Source organism: Oryzias melastigma, linkage group LG23 (assembly GCF_002922805.2).
Source record: "Oryzias melastigma strain HK-1 linkage group LG23, ASM292280v2, whole genome shotgun sequence".
Classification (NCBI taxonomy): domain Eukaryota; kingdom Metazoa; phylum Chordata; class Actinopteri; order Beloniformes; family Adrianichthyidae; genus Oryzias; species Oryzias melastigma.
This window is the reverse complement of record NC_050534.1, coordinates 3434367-3454959: the sequence shown is the minus strand read 5'-3', so window position 1 is coordinate 3454959 and position 20593 is coordinate 3434367. Positions and strand designations below refer to the sequence as shown.

General features: G+C 39.1%; 1 protein-coding gene across 12 annotated transcripts in view; it reads left to right on the top strand.

The window, feature by feature from the left end:
• The window catches only part of nav3 (neuron navigator 3), a 435160-nt gene that overhangs the window by 315640 nt on the left and 98927 nt on the right, over nt 1-20593 (top strand). For all 12 annotated transcript variants that reach the window (XM_036210349.1, XM_036210350.1, XM_036210351.1 and 9 more), the window contains 2 exons: nt 3374-3545; nt 13815-13883. In XM_036210349.1, coding sequence (XP_036066242.1) covers nt 3374-3545; nt 13815-13883 — 241 coding nt within the window. The remainder of the gene's footprint in view (nt 1-3373; nt 3546-13814; nt 13884-20593) is intronic.

Here is a 20593-nt window from a genome sequence, read left to right as displayed (position 1 = left end):
ATGACCACCTTAGACCCAGCAGGGGAATTTTTGCTGCTGGGTTTTCTGTCAAGGCCATCGTTGAAGCTTCATGTTCCTGGAGGGTCACCAGGACCACTCCTTCATGTTCCCTGTCCTTGAGGAGAGTTGCTACTCTTCCCCCTTAGCCGTATTGTCTGTTCCAGTGGAGACTCCTCCCCTTTACGCCTGTTTCTGAGTGGTTCTGAGACCCCTCACATCAGTCTGCCTTCAGAAACCCTGCATGTTTTCTGAGTTATTTTGTTTCTACATCTCCCCTCCTGGCAAGTGTTGTTTCTGGACATCTGGGATCTGCCATTTTGGGGAGGGGTACTGTGAGGATTTTTGACCTCGGTCTATTTAAATGGCTGGTTTTCAGTTTTTCCTTGTCAGGTCATCTGCTCTGTCACTGTCTTGGTTCTTCATGGGTTCTTGTCATGTTTCAGTTTTATTATTAAATGTTTTAAGTTTCTGCCCTCCTGTGTTTTGGTCCTCCACCACAGGTTCCTGAGATTTCTACACTGAATGTATTTACTCCATTTATCCCTGTTAATTTATGCAACAAAGATAAAAGACAAAATCATTTTGAATTTTAGCTCAAAAGCTACTTATTTGACATAAGCAAACGCAGTCAAATGCATCAAATATTTACTGGGTCATGAGTTAAATCAAATTTCCAGTTGTGTTAAGTTTTCTAAGTGTTGTGCTCTTATGTGACTTACTGTTCTGGAATGCAGGTACAGGTCATTCCGCTTTAAGTGAGTTAGGATTGTGTGCTTGTTTGTTCCCTCCATCATGTGAGTGTTTTTAGTCGTTTCACGATCTGCACAAACACACAGATTTTAAATCATTGTGACTGCGATTGAGCCAAAGATCTTGTCAAAAATGTTCATAAAGGACTCTGTTAAAGCAGACAAGAAGGGCATTTAGATCAGATTTAGCCCTTGATAGAAACAAAGACTACGTCTGTGGCTGATCGTAGAAAAGAAATTACTCAAAATAGACCCATATTGCTTTTTACTACAAACAATGTTTTCTCTGTTTCTTGCATTTTGCCCTGTTTGGCCGTGACTCTCTTTATCAGTAAACAGAAAAAAAAGCCTTTTTCAGAGTCATTGCTTGTAGGTGTTGGAGTACTGGAAATATCCCCACGAGAGCATTTCTCTCTGACCAGCAGAGCTACGCCGACCTTGCTGCGGGCAGTATGAGATAAATACATTGAAAATGATCTCAGAAAACATGAACTGCCTCTCTGGTTTGTGCAGCTAAAGATTTGGTTTGTTAAATACATTTAGTTAAGTCAATGAATGTGGTAAAAGCACTACGTGAACTAACTTGAGTTGGACCGCTCACAGGTGAATTCACTGATGGATGTACCTGTTAGATGGAAGATTAAGTTTCATTACCCATAATGCTTGTTCACTGAGGATTGCTGACTGTACAGTTGCAGCCGCAGTCCTTCACTTCTCAAAGCAGTTAACGGTCATGACAAAATAATGACTAAAAAGAACTACCGGCTGGAGTGAGAATCAGTCCCAGTACCGGTCCAAAGCCAGTGATCCCTGTGATGAAGCAGCAGAAAGATCTCTGAATGTGCTTTTATGATTCATTCATCCCAGCATGAATACAGCTACTGTATCTATTCATCCATACACACAGATATACATGTAACCATCAATAAATTCATCCATTCATCATGGATGTGTACATCAATCAATCGAACCATCCTTTCATAAACACATCCATACAGACATCCATTTATTCAACCAACCATAACTATGTCCATGCATGCGTTAATTAATCCATCCACGTGTGCATCAATCTATACATCCATCCATTCATTTGTTCATTCATCCATCCATCCATTCATTTATAAATTAATTAATTAATTCATGAATCCATTTGTTTATAAATTCATCAATCTATTCATTCATTAACAAATTCCTGTATCCACCCAATAATTTATACATTCATCCATCCATCCCTTAATTCATAAATTCATTCATCCATCCATCCATCCATCCATCCATCCATCCATCCTTCTATCCATCCATTTATCTTTCCATTCATTCATTAGTATATTCATCCACTCATCCATCCATTCATTCAAAAATTCATCCATTAAGTTATAAATTCATTCATCCATCCATCCATCCATTCATAAATTCATCCATCCATCCATCCATCCATCCATCCATCCATTAAGTTATAGGTTCATCCATCCATTAATTCATAGTCACCCATCCATTTATTAATTTATTCATTCATTCATTAATTCATCATAAACTAATCCATTCATCCAACCATCCATTAATAATTTCATTCATCTATTCATAAATCCATTCATTCATTCATTCATTCATCCATCCATCCATTAATTTGTTCCTTCATTAATTCATTCATAAATGAATCCATTCCTCCATTCATCCAAATAAAATCCATCCATCCGTCCTTTCATGGATAAATGAATCCATCCATATCTCCACTTTCTTTTTCTGTAGTTTTCTGATTAGAGTCCAAGTCTGTCTGAGACAGAATTTCTGACAATCCACACCTAGAACAGACTCACTTTTCTGAACTTACTGTATTTTGTAGATCCTAACCTGCAGACATTATTAAGACTTACAGTCCTTAGTGCTGAAGCTGCTGTTGTAATGTGCATGTTGTACAGTCTGTTATACAAAAGTGGAACATGGTCAGGATGGGTTTTTTTAACAACCAGTAGAGATTAAAGTAGTTTTAGAGCAAGTTTCTTGTAACTAATGATTTTAACAAACTTACTGTGAAAGGGGAACCGTTTGGCTATCGGGTTTGGAGTTCAGCAGAGACGGAAGTTTCTGCATCATCCAGCTCAACCAGTTGTGCATCAGTCCAGAGGTTCTAGTGTTCCTCTGAAATGCATCAGCTGGGAGCTCCTTCCTGTAAGCAGATGTTTCAGTGTAGAACTCACGCAGTCGGACGTTCTTGTAAGCAGTAGTCTCAATGATTTGCGAAGAACTGTGAGCGCTTACACGACTGTATACAGTCTCTGTAATTGACACTAGACAAAGCTGGTGTATAATGCTCAGTGAAGAATGGTTTGTTTGCTGCACAACAGCTGCTCCGGAGCTCAAACTCCACAGGGATTTGTCACCATGTGCTCATTTTATGGTGTTTGAAAGACACAATACACAGTCTGGAAAATATTTATCTTAACCGTCACAGGACTGCACTTGTGTCTCAAGCAGATGGAGAACAACTTTGGAGCCACTTCTTCTGAAATTATTTCGTCCCATGAGAAGTTTTTGGATCTTTTAGGGTGGATGCTGTAAATAACAACACGATGAAGCCAAACATATCCAGCTTCAACGCCTCTCCCCCTTTCTTGTTCTTCCAGAGATCAGAAATGGCAACCTGAAGAGCATCCTGGGCCTCTTCTTCATTCTATCACGCTACAAGCAGCAGCAGCAGCAACAGCAGCAGTACTACCAGTCTCTGGTGGAGCTCAGCCAGCAGACCAGCAGCGGACCGTCCACCAGCAGCCTCAAAACACACGACATGCAGTCCAGGTATGTGAGACCGTCAGGAGGACATGCTCACTGGCTTTGGCTTGACTGTAGAGCCACTCTGTGCTTTAGAAATGTGGACAGGAATTACTTTAATGTACGTGTCTGGATGAAGGATTTGGGCTCTGCATGGGTCAGCTCAGCTGGAGGTCATCTCTGAATAACATAGTTTTTATTTGGTGCATTTGTCTGTTGGAGACATAAATGTGAAACTATGTCGCAAGTTTGAGTTTTGGATGATATCTATCAGAATTAAGATATAAATAATTTCTTTAAAAAGATGATTGTATTTTGCACTTAACATGAAGTAATTCAATTCAATTTTATTAATATACCCCAAAACATAAAATAATCGCCTCATTGGGCTTCATGCCAGTAATTGTACAGAGGGAGAAAGTCTCAGTAAATCCCAGTAAAAACCTGATTCCGGGAAAAAAAACAAGAAACTTCAGGGATGCCCACATGAAGAAGAGACCCTCTCCTCTGAGATACAAGATGATGAGCCAGAGGCGTGGTCCACGGCCAAGAGCAGGAGCACAAACAATCCACCAGGAATCTCTCCCACTCTGACATACGGGGTTCCTATTTAATTATTTTGACCACTGTGGACTTCGTTAGCTTTTTCATTGTAGTTTGTAGAGTATAACTTTGTTTTTCCCTGATTTAGCTTCCTATTTTTTTTTTTTTTTGCTTTTCTTCAAGTCTGTCTCAGATATTTTGTAGCTTATTATCAGCTAATCAGAAAGTGACAGCTCACCATGTAACTTAATGATGACTAATTGAACACAATGGTTGTTTTTTTTTTTAGCCAATCAGTCAGAATGATGAGGAGATTTTAGTTATTTTTTTGAGTTTTTACAGTTTATCAAGTGTATCAGTTCAGATTTAAAGGTAAAATTTGTCTCTTTTTTTTGTTTTCAACTCAGTAGCTGCGTTTCCATTACACATATATGCTCAAACTTTATCAAAATTCTAGAAATGTCGGAAAAACACAGGTTTGCATTGGCACAGTTTTCATTAAATCATAATTAATGCAAATAAACACAAACTCACACAAATAAGTCATTAAAAAATGACGGATTTAAACAATACTTTGATTTACAGTAGATACGTTCACATTTCTGCCAAGACACTAGTGCTTATCATCATCTATCAAAGGAGACGTCAGTGTCTTATCCAGGCCATAGAGCAGAAAACTACTTGGGAACGTCAAGGGATGAAGCCATTTGGGAAATCGTGGTTGGTGATTTTACAGAGTAGCTGTAGATCCAACAGTTCTATATGACACGCTCATGTTTTAATGAGCTGTATGATGGTGCGTTCACACCGGATGCAATTCGTGTCTGCTGCCTCTCTTTTGATGTGCGTCACATTTACTGCTCAACGCGGAGAAACGGCCAAATCAACACCACACGACCTCAGAGCCCATCTATGCAATAACTTAACACTGAAATTTGATGTGAATGCGCCATTATGCTGTACTTTTTGGCGCCCTCTGTGCAGCTGAGTGTGTTGTCCAGTTGTTGGTCATGACTCATTTACCGTATTTTTCGGACTATAAGTCGCACCGGAGTATAAGTCGCAGGGGCCAAAAAATGCATAATGAAGAAGAAAAAACCATACATAAGTCGCACTGGAGTATAAGTCGCATTTTTTTCAAGTAATTTATTTTACAAACTGGTTGAAAAAAACGATATTACATCATCCTGGAAGGTAAGTTATAACATTCATAAGTGAATAGAAAACAGGCTGAATATGTGTCAACACATATTCACATATTAGCATCATGAAAAAAACGAAAAGGTGTAGCATTTATATAACATAACAGTTTTATTTAACTATAGCCTCAAGAACTCATCAACTTTGTATCTTTACTGTAATTAATTGCACGCAATCTCACTCCATATCACTAAATCCCTTAAATTCTTCGTCCTCTGTGTCACGTCTGAATAACTAAAGTAAATAAAGTAATTGCATAGATCACCATAAGAGGGCACTCTAGACTTACGGTCCATATCTCATCTTTAAAAATTCGTATATAAGTCGCACTGGAGTATAAGTCGCAGGGACATTCAATCTATGAAAAAAAACGCGACTTATAGTCCGGAAAATACGGTAATTAGAGAAAAAAGTGTTTCCATTGCAGTTTTCCAAAATATGTAAATTTCGATACATGCACACTTTTTCAAAATTATCGTGCTTCCATCAGGCAAATTTGGTATCGCAAATCTAATTTTCACAATTTCACAGCGAATGAGGGCAGAAAAGCTGCTTCAAGAAGGCTAATAAAACAGATTTTAACATTCTGTCATGTTTGGTATTTTATGAAGTTTGGCAGTTTTTTTTAGAGTTGACCTCCCGATGACCTGTGACCCAACTGGACTGAAAAGGTCTTGCAGGAACATGAAAGGAAGGTTTGACATTTTACACATGATCAGGATTCTTTGTGTGTGTTTGTGTGAGACAGATCTGCAGTGTAGAAGTGGTGGTAGTTCATGTGTATTTATACGAGTGTCAGGGTCACTGGAGGAGCAGCTGTCTTCACGCTCACACCCCCACTCCCACCTGTGCAACAGGTGCACGGAGCTCTCACACATCCACAACACGCCGCAAAGGGCAGCATCTTGATGCACATTACTTTTGAATTGAAAGGATTTATGTGGATAAAGGGAAAAATCTAAAATCTTTATTTCAGCGGGAGAAGATGGTGTGTTTATGAACTTCCGGCTCTGACTCCAGACAGAAAAAACAACAACTTACAGTTAAAACACAACAGAAAGAAAACAAACAGGACAAATTATTTGAAGTTGCACTTTGATCATCTTTTGATCTTTTTTCAAAAGGTTCCCAGAGGTCTCCCTGAGTTGTCAATAAGTTTTAAATAAAACAAAAGTCTTCCAGATCTTTGCTCCTTCAAATGTACATTAGGGGTATTCCTCATTTATTCTCCTCTAGCTACTCCCCCTGTGGCTGTACTGCTGTACGCTTTGGTCATTTTAGCTTCTAAACCAACAGTAGCAACGGTAGAACTTTTTAAAACCAGGGAATTCACAATTCTCTCATTGAAATTCTAAAATATCACACATATCACTGTCAGAGCTTCTATTCATTGTCAAACCTCTGTCAGTAAGGAAACTGTAAATTTATTTCTCAATTGGAAAATAATATGTAAACATATTAACATAGAATATTTAGAAAATAAAAATAATCAGACACTAAAATTTAATAATTACAATTAAATTGGAATTATGTTTTGGGTGTTTTAACATGTTTTTGTAGCATTTTTCTTGATGATGGCGAGCAGACATAAAGAAAATTCAAATTAAAATGTATTTTTTTTTAGTATTTCTTTGCTAAAAACTTGGGATTCAGGAGGAGAAGCAAAAATATTGTTTGAAAAATACTGTATTTGTGACATAGAAAGTATACTGTGCCTTCTCCTCTCCATTCTGATTCATCCACAACATTGGTTACTAGCTGTCCAGAGCTGCACTGAGATGATCCAGTTTGGTACAGAGCGTCTTTATTTTGAAAATAAGTTACTTGAGCTTCTGTCAAACATGAAAAAAAATCACATTTTGAGAGATGTTAGGTTCTTTAAATATTTTCGCTTTTGTTTGTGCCAAAAAATAGATATAATTAATGCTATTAAAAAAAAAGAAAATCATGAATCCAAATTCAAATATCCTAAAGACCAAGGTAAGACTATCCAGCTTCTTCTAGGTTTTGATCAGTAGAAAACGAGCTCAAATGTCTCTTTTACTGCTAAAGGTTGACTCCTGATCTATACTGAGGTTCATTCTCTTTGACAGGTTTGCTTGTATCTCAGTTTGATGATCACCGTCTTTGGATGTGAACACTAAACTGAAATTTGGTCAAATACCTGCATGGTGCTCATGGGGATTGACTGCATGACGATCTGCACTCACATTTAGAGACATGTGGCGTATGGCGAGCTTTCTATAGACAGCACCTGCTGGTGTGACCGCTGTCTCTGGGGTCAGGGATGAGAAGTGTGTCAAAGGGGAACTCCCCATTGGACAGTGAGCGACAGCCCGGAGGCACGGGGGGGCTTTCGGAGCTCTAGAAAGCAGGGAGGGGTCCCGGCCGGGTAAGGCACTGCAATCCCTCCCTGGGTAATTCATCATGTCGCGGGGCGAGCGAGTTGACCCTGTGGTATGGCGCTCTTCACGCCTGCCTACGCCTGCATCTCGCGACAGGAAGAGCCGCGTGCCATATGGGAGAGCCAGCAGCGTGGCCAAGTCGGACGTGTCTCATAGGTACAGTCGTAGCGGCGTGGTGTGTTTTACAGAGTTTGCTTCTGTGGAAATGACTCGGTGATGTTGCGGCCATCATGAACTGGTAAATAACACAGATTGTTGTTGATATTGTCCTCTTGATGTGTTGATGATATTGTCCTCATGACCTGATTACCATGTTGATAACAAGATACTTGTTGAAGAAAACACATAGTACTGTTTGATGGTACTGTTGGTAAGGCAGTTTTTAGCCGCCAAATTTAGCTTGTTTAGCCCCAAGCTTTTTCTTCTTTCTTTTTCTCGATCATGTGGCCATATTAAAGAAAAATAAAATCATGGGTTTCTGATAATGTTTGGGGGCTGGACCAAATGTCGTGAAGGGCCGGATCCGTAGTTTTTGGCTCCAATCTGATTCCGAGTCATTTGATTTTGAGTAACAGCCTACACCAGGAGTGTCAAACTCAATCACGCAAGGGGCCAAAATCCAAAACACACCTTAGGTCACGGGCTGAACAGGATACGACATCTAAATCCAATCGAATTGGAAACTATGTCATCGTGCTGGAATTCTGATTATGTGATTGACATAAGGACTCCTACTTTGAACTCAATGTCAAGCAGTTGTAAAATGTAAGTATGAAAATGTCTTGTTCAGTGTCTGTAATCATTGTTCTGGACTTCCTATAGCACTAGTCTCTCTGGATCTGAGATCCATCAGACTCCCTGTTGAGACAAATGGCCGAAGCTTAAATTCTTCTCATTTCAAAGGACATCCACCTTCTTGACCTCAGTGTCATGACATGTTTTGGGTTTCCTTCTTTACTCGGGGTGGAGTGATGTGTCAAATAAACAACCCAAGTAAGGTGGAGTGCAGGCAGTTGTCTTTATTTATTCCTGAAATGTGCACTTGTGCATCTCATACTCTGTTGGCTTTTAAAAAACCTCTTTGGCTTTCACTGCTTTGTTTAAAACTGTTTAACTTTGGACTAAAGAGATTTGAAGAAAACATTTTTATTACACAATTTCAGTTCACCAAATGAGATCCTCTAGCAGAGGTCTGGGAGAGTCCTAAGGAGTAAAATTGTTTGTAGAACGTCTCACATCAGGAGATCCTCCTCTCTACTTGTACTTCCGGATAACAAATGGGTCTTTCCCTGGTTAGTCAAGATGTTGGAGTCTGGTGGGTTTTTCTTGGTGGAACCGCCCCTCAGGCATTACAAAGTAGCTCTTCTCGTACTTCAAAAACCCAATCTACATGTTTCCATTTTCGGATTTGCTTGGGAGAACAAATATATGTTGTTGTCCACGTTTCAGCGTATCTACTCAGGGTTTGCAACTGATCCAAACATTTGGTTTGGCAGAGTTCTTTTGACGTGTGCTCTTCTGGGGGATCTATCTATCTATCTGTCTGTTTGTCCGTCCGTCCATCCATCCATCCATCCATCCATCCATCCATCCATCCATCCATCCATCCATCCATCCATCCATCCATCCATCTATCTATCTATCTATCTGTCTGTTGGTCCGTCAGTCCGTCCGTCCATCCATCCATCCATCTATCTATCTAACTATCTGTCTGTATTGCTGTGATTTGGACTTCAGGGCCACCGTACAAGAGTCAACTTCGATGTTTGTACAAATTACATTTTCTTTTTCAACAATAACAAACTTTCTTTTTATATCCATCCATTTTCCTGACCGCTGTGTCCCTTTCGGGGTCGCGGGGGTGCCGGAGCCTATCCCGGCTACTGATGGGCGAAGGCGGGGTACACCCTGGACAGGTCGCCAGTCTGTCACAGGGTTCTTTTTATATATGAAAGAAAACTGTGAAGTTAGAACAGAGGTAGATCTAGATTAAAGAGTAAAAAAAGTCGTTTCTTTAAAAAAGTAAAATAAAATAATTACATTGACAGAATTTGAAATATATAAACAAAAGTAGATTTGAAAATCTTTAATATTTAAATAAAACTTAAAAAATAAATAAATAAAAACTGCTCTACAGAAACACATGTCTGAACACGGAATAATAAAGATTTCTTTATGGAATTATAATAAAAAATTAACTATAGTACATTTTCAGTATTTTGTGAAAATTTACATTTTGAATTTTGACTTTCCTACTTATTTTTTATAATATTTTATTCTGACATTTCATCTTTTTAGTTAAGGTTGATTTTAGTCTAATTTGAAAAAAAAATCATTTTAACCTTTTAGTTAAAGTTCAGCTATAATTCTGTCAATTATCTTCAATTTGGTTTGGTATCTGTGTATCCACTTTAAGGCAGGTTATGCTATTTTCTTCTTCTTTTCTCACAATCCAGACATATTGCACTTTTTTTTCCAGCAATGAAACAAAATAAAAAAAAGGAATAAAAAGGAATTTGTTATTATAAGCCACAATCATGCACCGCTTTTTAAGACCTCTGTTCATTTATACTTTTTCACCACTGACAAATAATTAGTTACTGAGAAACTTTTCCGTGATGTTTTTGTAGGTTTTTATATTTGTTTTGACACCACTTCCACTAACATAAAATGAAAAATATAAATCCAAAATGAGCTAAAAGAATGAAATTACTGCTTCGTTTGCTTCAGTTTCCCGGAGAATCCGGACTTTCCCGTTGAAAGGTATGAGTGAGAAGATTCCCTGTGGATCTGCGTCATTCATTCATTCACCAGCTCCGATAGTCTGTTTTTGCATGTTTATTCTGCAACGTCAAACCGTCTGCCCACCAACACACAACAGAGAGCATTTTGTTCCCAGAGTTCACTGCTTCCTCTGTCGCCCGTCAGCTTCTGCATGGATGCCGGGGAGGCTCTTTCACACTCACAGCGTTCTTATCGTCATCCTCCTGAGAGAAAAGCTCATTCGTGTCTATTCGTCTGTTCGGTGGAGGCCAAAAAGGTAAAGTCTGGTGGAACTTTTGAAATGAGAGAGGTCCAGGAAATGCTCCAGTGGATTTACAGTTAAACAAAAGAATGACTTTGTCTTTTTGCTTTTGGAGAGCTGGAAGTCTATTTGGGTGAATTGAACTTTTATTATTATTTTTTTCTTTTTTAGGAGATGTTGCTCTTTAGATTGTAAAACTTTAATTTGAAAGTTTTCTGATTCCTGCAGGCATGCTTCCTGTTGTTCTAGGTTTTCTATTTAATCTTGCTCTTAGGCTGTCCCTATAGGACTTTAGTTGACAGTGAGGAGGCTGGATGGCTCAGTTGGTTGAGTGTAGGGCTGTTTTCGCTTCCCGAGGAGTTTCATACAGTGAGGGTCCTTTAGCCCAAGGACACCTCATTCTGGGCTCCCTGTGCCGGTCCCCAGCCTGGATAAAATAGGGGTTGTGTAAGGAAGGAGATCTGGTGTAAAAATCTCTGCCAAACCACAAATCAGTGAAAGCTGACTTGCGTCGGGGTATACTGAAAGGAGAACAGTTGACAGTGGATATGGCTGAGTTGTGTTTTGAAATGAGTTTGTTAGTGCTTTGTCTTTTCTTTTTGTTTCATTGATCTGACGTTTGTGTGTCTAAAATACTCCAGGTGTTTGTGCGTCTCATCTTTTCCTTTATTGTTAGTCTGCCTGTTTATAAAATCAGTTCTGAGCTATTATCAATACATTATTGTCTGAGAGGAAATTTGGATCCTTTCATCTCCTCCTCCTTTTTGAAGTCCAAATTGTTTCATTCAATTGTTTATTCCCTCAAATTTGACCAAAAACCAAATGGCAAAGAAAAAAAAAAGACAAAAACAAGAATAACAATGCAGGACTTTTTGGTCAGAGATCAAAAAGCTTCAGCATGGCTGACAAAACAATATCAGAATAACAATATAACAATATTAGGTGTAAAACAATTCATTTAGACAATAATTCGATTTGATATCTGATTCATTTACGATTTTGTTTTTTTGGTTTGTATATATATATATATATATATATATATATATATATATATATATAAACGCCCCTCTCACCCTCCGCGGGTAGAATATAGTATATATACTGCTCATAAAAAATTAAAGGAACACTTTTTTATTGGGCCTGTCATGAATTGAATTAAACCTGTCTGATAAAGTTCTTGTTGGTTAAGCAGCTGAGGGCCTCGTTAATCAATTTCAGCTGTATTGGTGTTCATGGAATTAACAACAGGAGCACTTCAGTGGCAACAATTAGAAAACCCTCCAAACAGGACTGATGTTACATGTGGAGGTCATTTCAAGTTTCTCCCTCTTGATCTTTTTTGGCTGGTTTTCCACTCGTGCTGATTTTGGCTTGATAATTATCTCTACTGGCAGTATGAGGCGATTCCTTAACCCTACAGAAGTTGAACGGTTTGTCCAACTTCTCCAGGATGGCACATCCACACGTGCTGCAGCAAGAAGGTTTAATGTGTCTCCCAGCACAATCTCCAGAACATGGAGGAGATTTCAGGAGACTGGTGGTTATTCTGGGAGAGCTGGACAGGGCCGTAGAAGGTCCTCAACCCCTCAGCAGGACCCATACCTGCTCCTTTGTGCAAGGCGGAACAGGCTGAGCACTGCTCGTGCCCTACAGAATGACCTCCAGAGGGCCACTGGTGTGAATGTCTCTACCCAAACAATCAGGAACAGACTTCATGAAGGTGGCCTGAGGGCCCCACGTCCTGTAGTGGGCCCTGTGCTCACTGCCCAGCACCGTGGAGCTCCACTGGCATTTGCTCAAGAACACCAGAATTGGCAAGTCCACCACTGGCGCCCTGTACTTTTCACAGACGAGAGCATGTTCACCCTGAGCACCTGTGATAGACGTGAAAGAGTCTGGAGAAGACAAGGAGAACGTTATGCTGCCTGCAACGTGGTTCAACATGACAGGTTTGGTGGTGGGTCAGTGATGGTCTGGGGAGGCATATCCATGGAGGGACGCACAGACCTCTACTGCCTAGGAAATGGTGCTCTGACTGCCATAAGGTATCCAGATGAAATCCTTGAACCCACTGTCAGACCCTACGCTGGTGCAGTAGGTCCTGGTTTACTCCTAATGCACGACAATACCCGGCCTCACATTTGCAATTACATCGTTTCCATTAAATCATGACTATGCGAATAAATACAAACTCACGCAATAAGTAATTCATAAACACGGTGATTTATGAAAACAATACTTTGATTTAGAGCATATACATTCAAATCTCTGCCATGGCACTAACACTCATCACCCATCAAAGGAGACGTCAGTGTCTTGTTCAGGCCTTAGAGCAGCAAGCTATGTGGGAGTGGCTATGGATGAAGGGATTATGGGAAAAGGTGGTTGGTGATTTTACAGAGGACCTGCTAATCCAACAATTCTGCATGACATGTTCAACTTTTGATGAGCTGTGTGACACTGTGGGACCTCTTCTGAGCATGTTGTCCAGTTATTAGTGGAGGGACTGTTTCCATTTCAAGTTTTCCAATTCATATCCATTTTGAAATGCCTTAAGAACCACCTCCTCCAAGGACAAAACTTTTTTTTTTTTAATAGATGTGAGTTTTATACCATCACACACAATTTCATCGTCAATGGAAACACAGAGGGTGAAAGATAGCAGTATGTCATTCTCCTTTTTGCTTGTTTTAGTTTCTGTGTGACGCATCTTAACAATTAACTTTTTTATAGGATGTATTTACTGAGGTTTGTTCAAAACTGCAGTTCCTGTTAGACCTGAATAAAGACTAGAGGAGCAGTGAGGATCTCAAAGTTCTGCCTGTGGATGAATAACTGTGACTGGTGCTGTGGGCATTTGCCTCACCTCTGCCTGCTGCGCCTGTGACCGTTTTCCTCTGAGTTTAAATGTCGGCAGAGCCCATAACTGCAGTCTGAAAGGCTTATTCATACGCTGGTGGTTCCACGTCTGTGAGCCATCAGGAGAAAATTCTGCTCCCATTACCACATTTCGCTCTGTCGCTAGTTTCCGTTTTCCTCTGCATTTCGTCCCACTTTCACTCACATTTTAACCTAAGCGTCAGTGTTAACGTGTGTTTGTCATCTGTTCTGCTCTGTTTGCAGTCTCACAGCACGATATGCAAGTCCTCCGGGCCATGGTGGGATAGGATCACCACAGAAGAAGAACACCAGGTACTCTCATCTTATATTTCTCATTTTCCTGAACTTTTTGTGTTTGTTCTTAAATTTTTTATTCATGTGACAGTTTTGACATATGTTTAAAGCTTTTTTTACCTGAAAGTTTGACAGCTGGATGGTAGATGTTTCTCGGAGAGCCTCCAATGTGAAGTACGTGCTGTTTGAAATCGCCTTTTCAAGTGGCGTTTTGTCATGTTCAGGTTGCTGGTGCAGCACTTCCGTCACAAACTGACCTTGAACTTTATCGGGTTTGTGTCATGGTCTACAAATAAAGTTCACTTAACGCATTTTGACTACAAATGTAAAGGTGTGTGGATTCAGAGCAGCAATGATTTATATAGAAACCATAGTGGACTCAGCGAGCGGTACGCTTTGGTTTTATCATTCCAGCACACTGTGGCCCAGAGGCGTTCAGTTAAGTCTGAGTCACAACTTCCCTTACGGGTCGCTGTCTAAATGAAAAATGGGCAGGTGGGACAGGCAAGTGGTCCACGGGAAATGGACCGCTCAGAGATCCTGCATGGTTTTTTTCCTATGGGCGTGCTGCGAGCATAAATGAACGCAGAAGGGCAAGTTAGGGGAGATGCATTTTTTTCTCTTTAATGGTTAATTTATTTATTTTTCTGTCACATTTATATGGAGTTTGTATGGAAGTAATGTCTTATCTTTTACTCTCAGATTTGTGGTTTCGCATGTCAGACTGGTTACCAACTTTTATTTGAAAGCACAGTTTCCGTTTGCGGAATGAGATTATTTGTCACTCATTCGCCCTTCCAGAGTTAAAGACATGAAGTAAAACTTCAACTTAAAGACGCTTTTAACATTAACTTCCACCACTCAACTTTCAGACTTTTAGAAAGTCTTCAAAAGTTGGACACAATTCAAATACATAATTCTGCCAGTTTAACACCTATATTAGCATAATAGGAAGAAATATGGACACATAAACATGCATATGTCCAGATTAACAAATGTTTCCAGTCAATGATACTATATTTCAGCAGCAATTTCCTACTGGAGAAACCAACAATGTATGTCCATCAAATGTAGATGAATAGACATACAAAAAAATGTATTTTGTTGAGTGATCCAGTTTTAAGCTCCATGACGCTGCACAGTTGTAGCGTCAGTGGAAAATGTCGGTTGGGTGGATTTCTCTGGTTGATGTGAGTGCCAGATGTGGTCTGTTGCACCAGTGACACCGCGATGATCCGCCGCATTAGCCGTTCAACGAACGTCCTGTCAGGATTTTAATCCACCAAATAAATTGTTCAGTTTAGAAGAACTGACACTCTAGACTGTGTTCTCTGGACAGCCGTAAAACCCAGTCTCTGCCCAAAATCGATGGACCTCTCCTCATATTTACTCCTGTAACTCTGCAGGAGGCTCCTCTTTAATGTCATATTAAATGGTCTGCAGAGAAAAAGTTTCACTTTTCCTTAAGGGTTTGTGTCACTGGATCTTCTGAACCAGATCAACTCTCGAGCCAACTCTTTTAGCCACATGAGAGTTGGTCAGTAAAGCTCAGCACAGATTTTATTTTACGATGATATTAGGTTTTATCGGACAGTTGACTTCATTTGTGTAATTCATCCCTCTGCCTTTTAGGGGGGTTGATGTAAATCGGAGGATAAGATGAACGGACGTCAAGGTTTGATGTTCCTTCAGTGTGGGAACAGTTCTAAAAGATACGAGGATACGAGTGTCTATAACTCCTGAAAGAGATGGTATTTTTGTTGGAATAAATTGGTAAGAGACAAGTTCTTTGACATATTGACTTAAAGTCCCACTCCTGTCGTCTTCTGATCCATTGTAAAATCTTTCCCAGTGTTCCTCTAACTATGATTATGCTGTTTTAGCCAAAATCATAAAACTTGTATTGTTTTCTAGGACATAGTTTCTGCAGAGCGGCAGGAGTTCATCAGGAATTCCCCTCTGAGTTGTGGATGAGACCTGAGCCTGCGGGCGTTTCCAATCACCCTTTTTTCACACTCTCTCCCACTAGCTTACAGCCCCTCACAACCACAAGCTAACATTAGCGGTAGAACAAAAATGGGAAGTAGGGCTTCCACAATTAGTCGACTAATCAACAACTAATCGACTATTAAAATAGTCGACAACTAATTTAATAGTCGATTAGTCGTTACTTTATATTATATGGAGTCAGACTGTTGTAAAGTTTAAAGTTATAGTGGCATTCTGCTAGCTTTTGGGACTATTTTAGCATTTATTAAGATTTATTAGGCTAATTTGGAGTTGAGCTAATATTTCAGCTGCATCCCAGCTGCTTTGGCTAACTTGGGCTTTTTTCATTATTTAGGCTAATTTTGCATTTAACTAACATTTTTGCTGGCTATCAGCTTTAGCATTTTCAGCTATTAGCTTCAGTGGTTTTAACTATCAATTTTAGCATCTTCAGCTATCAGCACTAGCGTCCAGCAACCATATTCAGCTTACAGCATTCACAGTAGCATTATTGCAGGTAATACTATATATCTAGCTTTTAGTTAGTTTAAAGCTAACGCGGGTTAAGATGTGTGCTTTACATCCAGGTTCCACATGACCCGATTAGTCGGAAAAAATAATCAGTGATTAGTCGACTATTAAAATAATCATTTGTGGCAGCACTAACGGAAAGCAATATCGGTGCAACCCAGCCGTACAGTTTTGATCCAGATTCCAGCTCAGATGAGGAAAACAAAGACGTTCATGGAGATTCTAGTGATTTCAGTCACAGCTGAGAGCCTTTTCAAATGGCCGTCTTTCATCTGCTTCTTATTCACAATAATTTGAATGGAAAAAATACTCAGAAAAGCTATTCTAATATTATTTTTCTTTATATATGTCCTCTGTCATGAGAAAATAGTTAGGTTGGAGTTGTGAGGGGCTGTAAGCTCACAGGTGGGTGACGGGAAAGGGGGTGGGGCTGCTCTGTCGACAACTCACAGGCAAATTTTTGATGAACTCTATCTCACTGTATCCTATTTTTAATTTGGCTAAAAACTACATAATCATAATTAAAAGATGGAAAGGGAGTTCAAAGAGTTTCTGAGTTTCTGCCAGAACTGTGGACTGTTTTCAGTAACCGGGACGCCTCTTTCTTACCTCCCAAGCAGCAGGCCGATCCATTGATTCTGTAATAAAACCACTGTTCAAGAGCTGCCTTACATGATGATGCATGATCTACACTGCCCTCCGAAGATGACAGAGTCTTGCGATGAGAAGAACTGCTTTTTGTGTGGGCTTTCAGTGCAATGTCCTACAGCTCAGATATTCCACTTTTCCTTTTCTGTTTCTTTGTTCTTTCAATTAAATCATCTTTTTTTTCCTGACAAATTTCACGAGAGCTGCCAGTATTTGATAGAATGTATCGGTCTGCATGCAGAGACGGTGTGTATTTCTGCTCCTGCGTTCTCTGTCGGCCTGTCAGTGTTCGCTGGAATGCAGCGTTTCAGCTCAGTGGATGTGGGCTACAGCACCACGCCGGTGACTCTGCCAGAACTGAATCAGCACATTCGTGCTGCTTCTGTAACCGGTACGAGATTCAGATGTTGTTCAGTCAAAAGTGTGTGTGTGTGCGGTGAGGCTTTCAGCTTATTGACGCCTTTTTGTTTGTTTTATTTCTGTGCTCGTGCTCTGCCGTATCATTTACTTTTGCTCAGCTCAGCACAGGATCTGACACAGTCGGCAGGTTGGTGCTCCCCTTCCATGCTTAATTGCTGCTCCATTTTTCTAAAGCAGATATTAAAGCAAACTGCTTTTTCTCCAAGTAAATGCCATTGACTTGCAAATACCAGAACTGAATATTTATGGAGTGCTGTCTATTACTGCTATTCTCCCTTCAGAGATTCAGCAGATGCTCTTTTTTCTCCTCGTGTCAGGAAGAAAGATGCCCGAGCTCACAGAATAAAAGGTTGAACCAATAAGTGAATGTGGAAAAAGTCTTTTTTATTATTTTTACCATTTATTGATGAATCTTAAAATATTCTGTTGCATTTTATGACAGAGAAATGTCATTTTTTCTGTCAGAACTGGAGTTACCAAAAGGATGGAAAATAGAGTTTGGCCTGATTTGCACACACATGGTCCCCAATGAAAATTAATTGCTGACAATATAAATAAATATATTGTTATGGAGAGTAAAATATTGAAAGTTATTTAAGGTTTAAGTTGATTTATTCTGGAATAATATTCCTGCCTTTGTCTAATGATTATTTTAAAAGTTACAGTTTAAAGTTTTAAAAATTGACATTCTGTTAGCATTTTGAACTATTTTGGCATTTACTAAGATTTTTTAGGCTAATTTGGAGTTTAGCTAATATTTGAGTCACATGCTAGCTTTTTTGGCTAATTTAGACTTTTTTCCAATTTTTTTTTATCCATTTTGGTGTTTAGCTAGTATTCCAGCTAAATGCTAGCTGTTTTTAGCCGATTTTTAAAGTAAATTTTGGCTAAATTTTCTGCCACATACCAGCTGTTTTGGCTAATTTAGGCTTTCCCCCCCAGCTTTTAGGCTAATTTGGCATTTAGCTAACATTTTAGCTGGCTATCATCACTAGCATCTTCAGTGGCCAAATTCAGCTTACAGCATTCACACTAGATTTATCACAGGTAATGCTATATATCTATTTATTTCATAAATATGTTAAAAGTTTTAAAGTTTTAAAAGTGTAGTTTTAATGTTTTAAATAAATGTTTATCCTGTTCGACTCTCGACCTAAGGTGTGTTTGGATGTTGGCCCCCTGTGCGTTTGAGTTTGATTCCCCTTCTCCAGAAAGAAATCCAAACCTTCAACATTTTTAACACTTTGGAGATTTTCTTATGAAAATATAGAGCCATACAGCTTTAAAGTTTCAGACTGACCCTGCTAGCAGAACATTAGCTAAATACCCAGAAAAGGAAAGAATCCTCACATGTCTTCTTCAGCTTTGGTCTTGATCAAAATATTCCTATTTGTTTTGATGCTTTCCTTTTCTTGGTTCTCAGACCTTTTGTCTGTGTTTTGCAGCATCAGTAAAGAGGAGATTTACCAGCAGATTCACTTTCAGAACTGAAAACTAATCAAATAATATTTAGGTGAACCAGGTCTAAAGAGTCACGTATTGTTAACACACTGCCAGTGAAGAAGTACTGAACCCAAACGAGGTACTAACAGTATAGACGCCTGCCCTATCGTTAATATAATATATGAATAGAGACTTCAGAGCCAGAAAATGGCTCCATAGATGTGTTTCAAAGCTAAAGCTCATGTTTTCTGTGAGCCTTCAACATGATACTTTCTCTTTCCACATGCTTGACTTCCCTCACATACATCTATGTCAAAGCTCACTTTTATCCTCCTTCCTAAATCCACCTGAGAATGCACACTTCCCATATAGCGCTCTTTATGGCTTTAAAGGCTGTCACCTCCTCGACTCAAGTGCTTGAGATAACTTTTTAAATCCTTTTTAAGGAAGCAAAGTTCCAGATTTTCAGTCTTCTCTGTGGGTAAAGACTGTAAAACGGCAGATACATTTATAACTTTATAACAAATCCTGCCCAGAGAAAGTTCAGGCTTGAAATCTCAGTATAACTGGATAGTCACAGGTGACTGTCTAGTCATTTTTGTCTTTTTTGGTGCTTTTAACATGTTCCTGTAGTATTTTACTGATGATGGAAGAAATATATAACGAAAATTAAGCTCAAAACTGCATTTCTGATTATTTCTTTATTCAAATTGTTGTGAATCAGACGATAATAACATAATGAAATAATAAGTTTCTTTATTTTTAAAGGAAAAAATAAAAAAGTCAGCATCTTCATAGTGTACTCTAGAATTTGCTAGTAGATCTCAGCTTTGTGGACTTCAGAAAACACAGCAGAACAACAGACAGAAAGAAAACTTCAAGACTATTTAGCATCATTTCAGTTCTTTTTCTCCTGAGAACTGGACCAAACGCAGGTATAAACTTAGAAGCAGAAAATTCCTACCAAGAGCAATTTAAGCCTAAAAAGTAATTTTTAGCAAACAAAAAAATAAACATGTAAGGTGAGGTACCAATCTGTCATTTTATGATTTTATTCATTTTTTAAGGAAAGAAAAAAAGAGACTATATGATGATAAATGGCTTCGATCTGTCATTCTAGCTTGCAGATTTTCCAGACTGTGCACAATAATTCAAAGTGGTGTTTAAACTGAGAACAGCTGGAATTATCCTCTGACTCAGCTTCTCTTGACACATGTGAAGCTGCAGTCTTTACTGTGAAAACAGGGATCTATTTATGCTGAGGGAGCCAGCAGCCATGGATTCCTCCACTGTTTCAAACCTTAAGTAACTTTTGTGTGTATATACTATATATATATATATATATATATATATATATATACATACATACATAAACACACAAATCTCAAAACTGTTTGCCTGCATAGTTCCTGCAGTGCTCGCCTGTTCACTTTTGTCCACCTTTTTGTCACGGAGGGATCACGCATCAATATTTGGGTGGGGCCATCTGGACCCTATAAGATATGACGAGGGTTAAGTAAAATGGGGCAAGACCATGAAGAGTTTCAAAAACAAAGTTACCAGAGAGCCATTCAATTACACGCCCAGCAATTGATGCTAACAGAAAACGCATTTAGCATTAATCGCAGACAGAACGGCTAACAGAAAACGCTGTTAGCATCAATCGCAGACAGAACTGCTAACAGAAAACGCTGTTA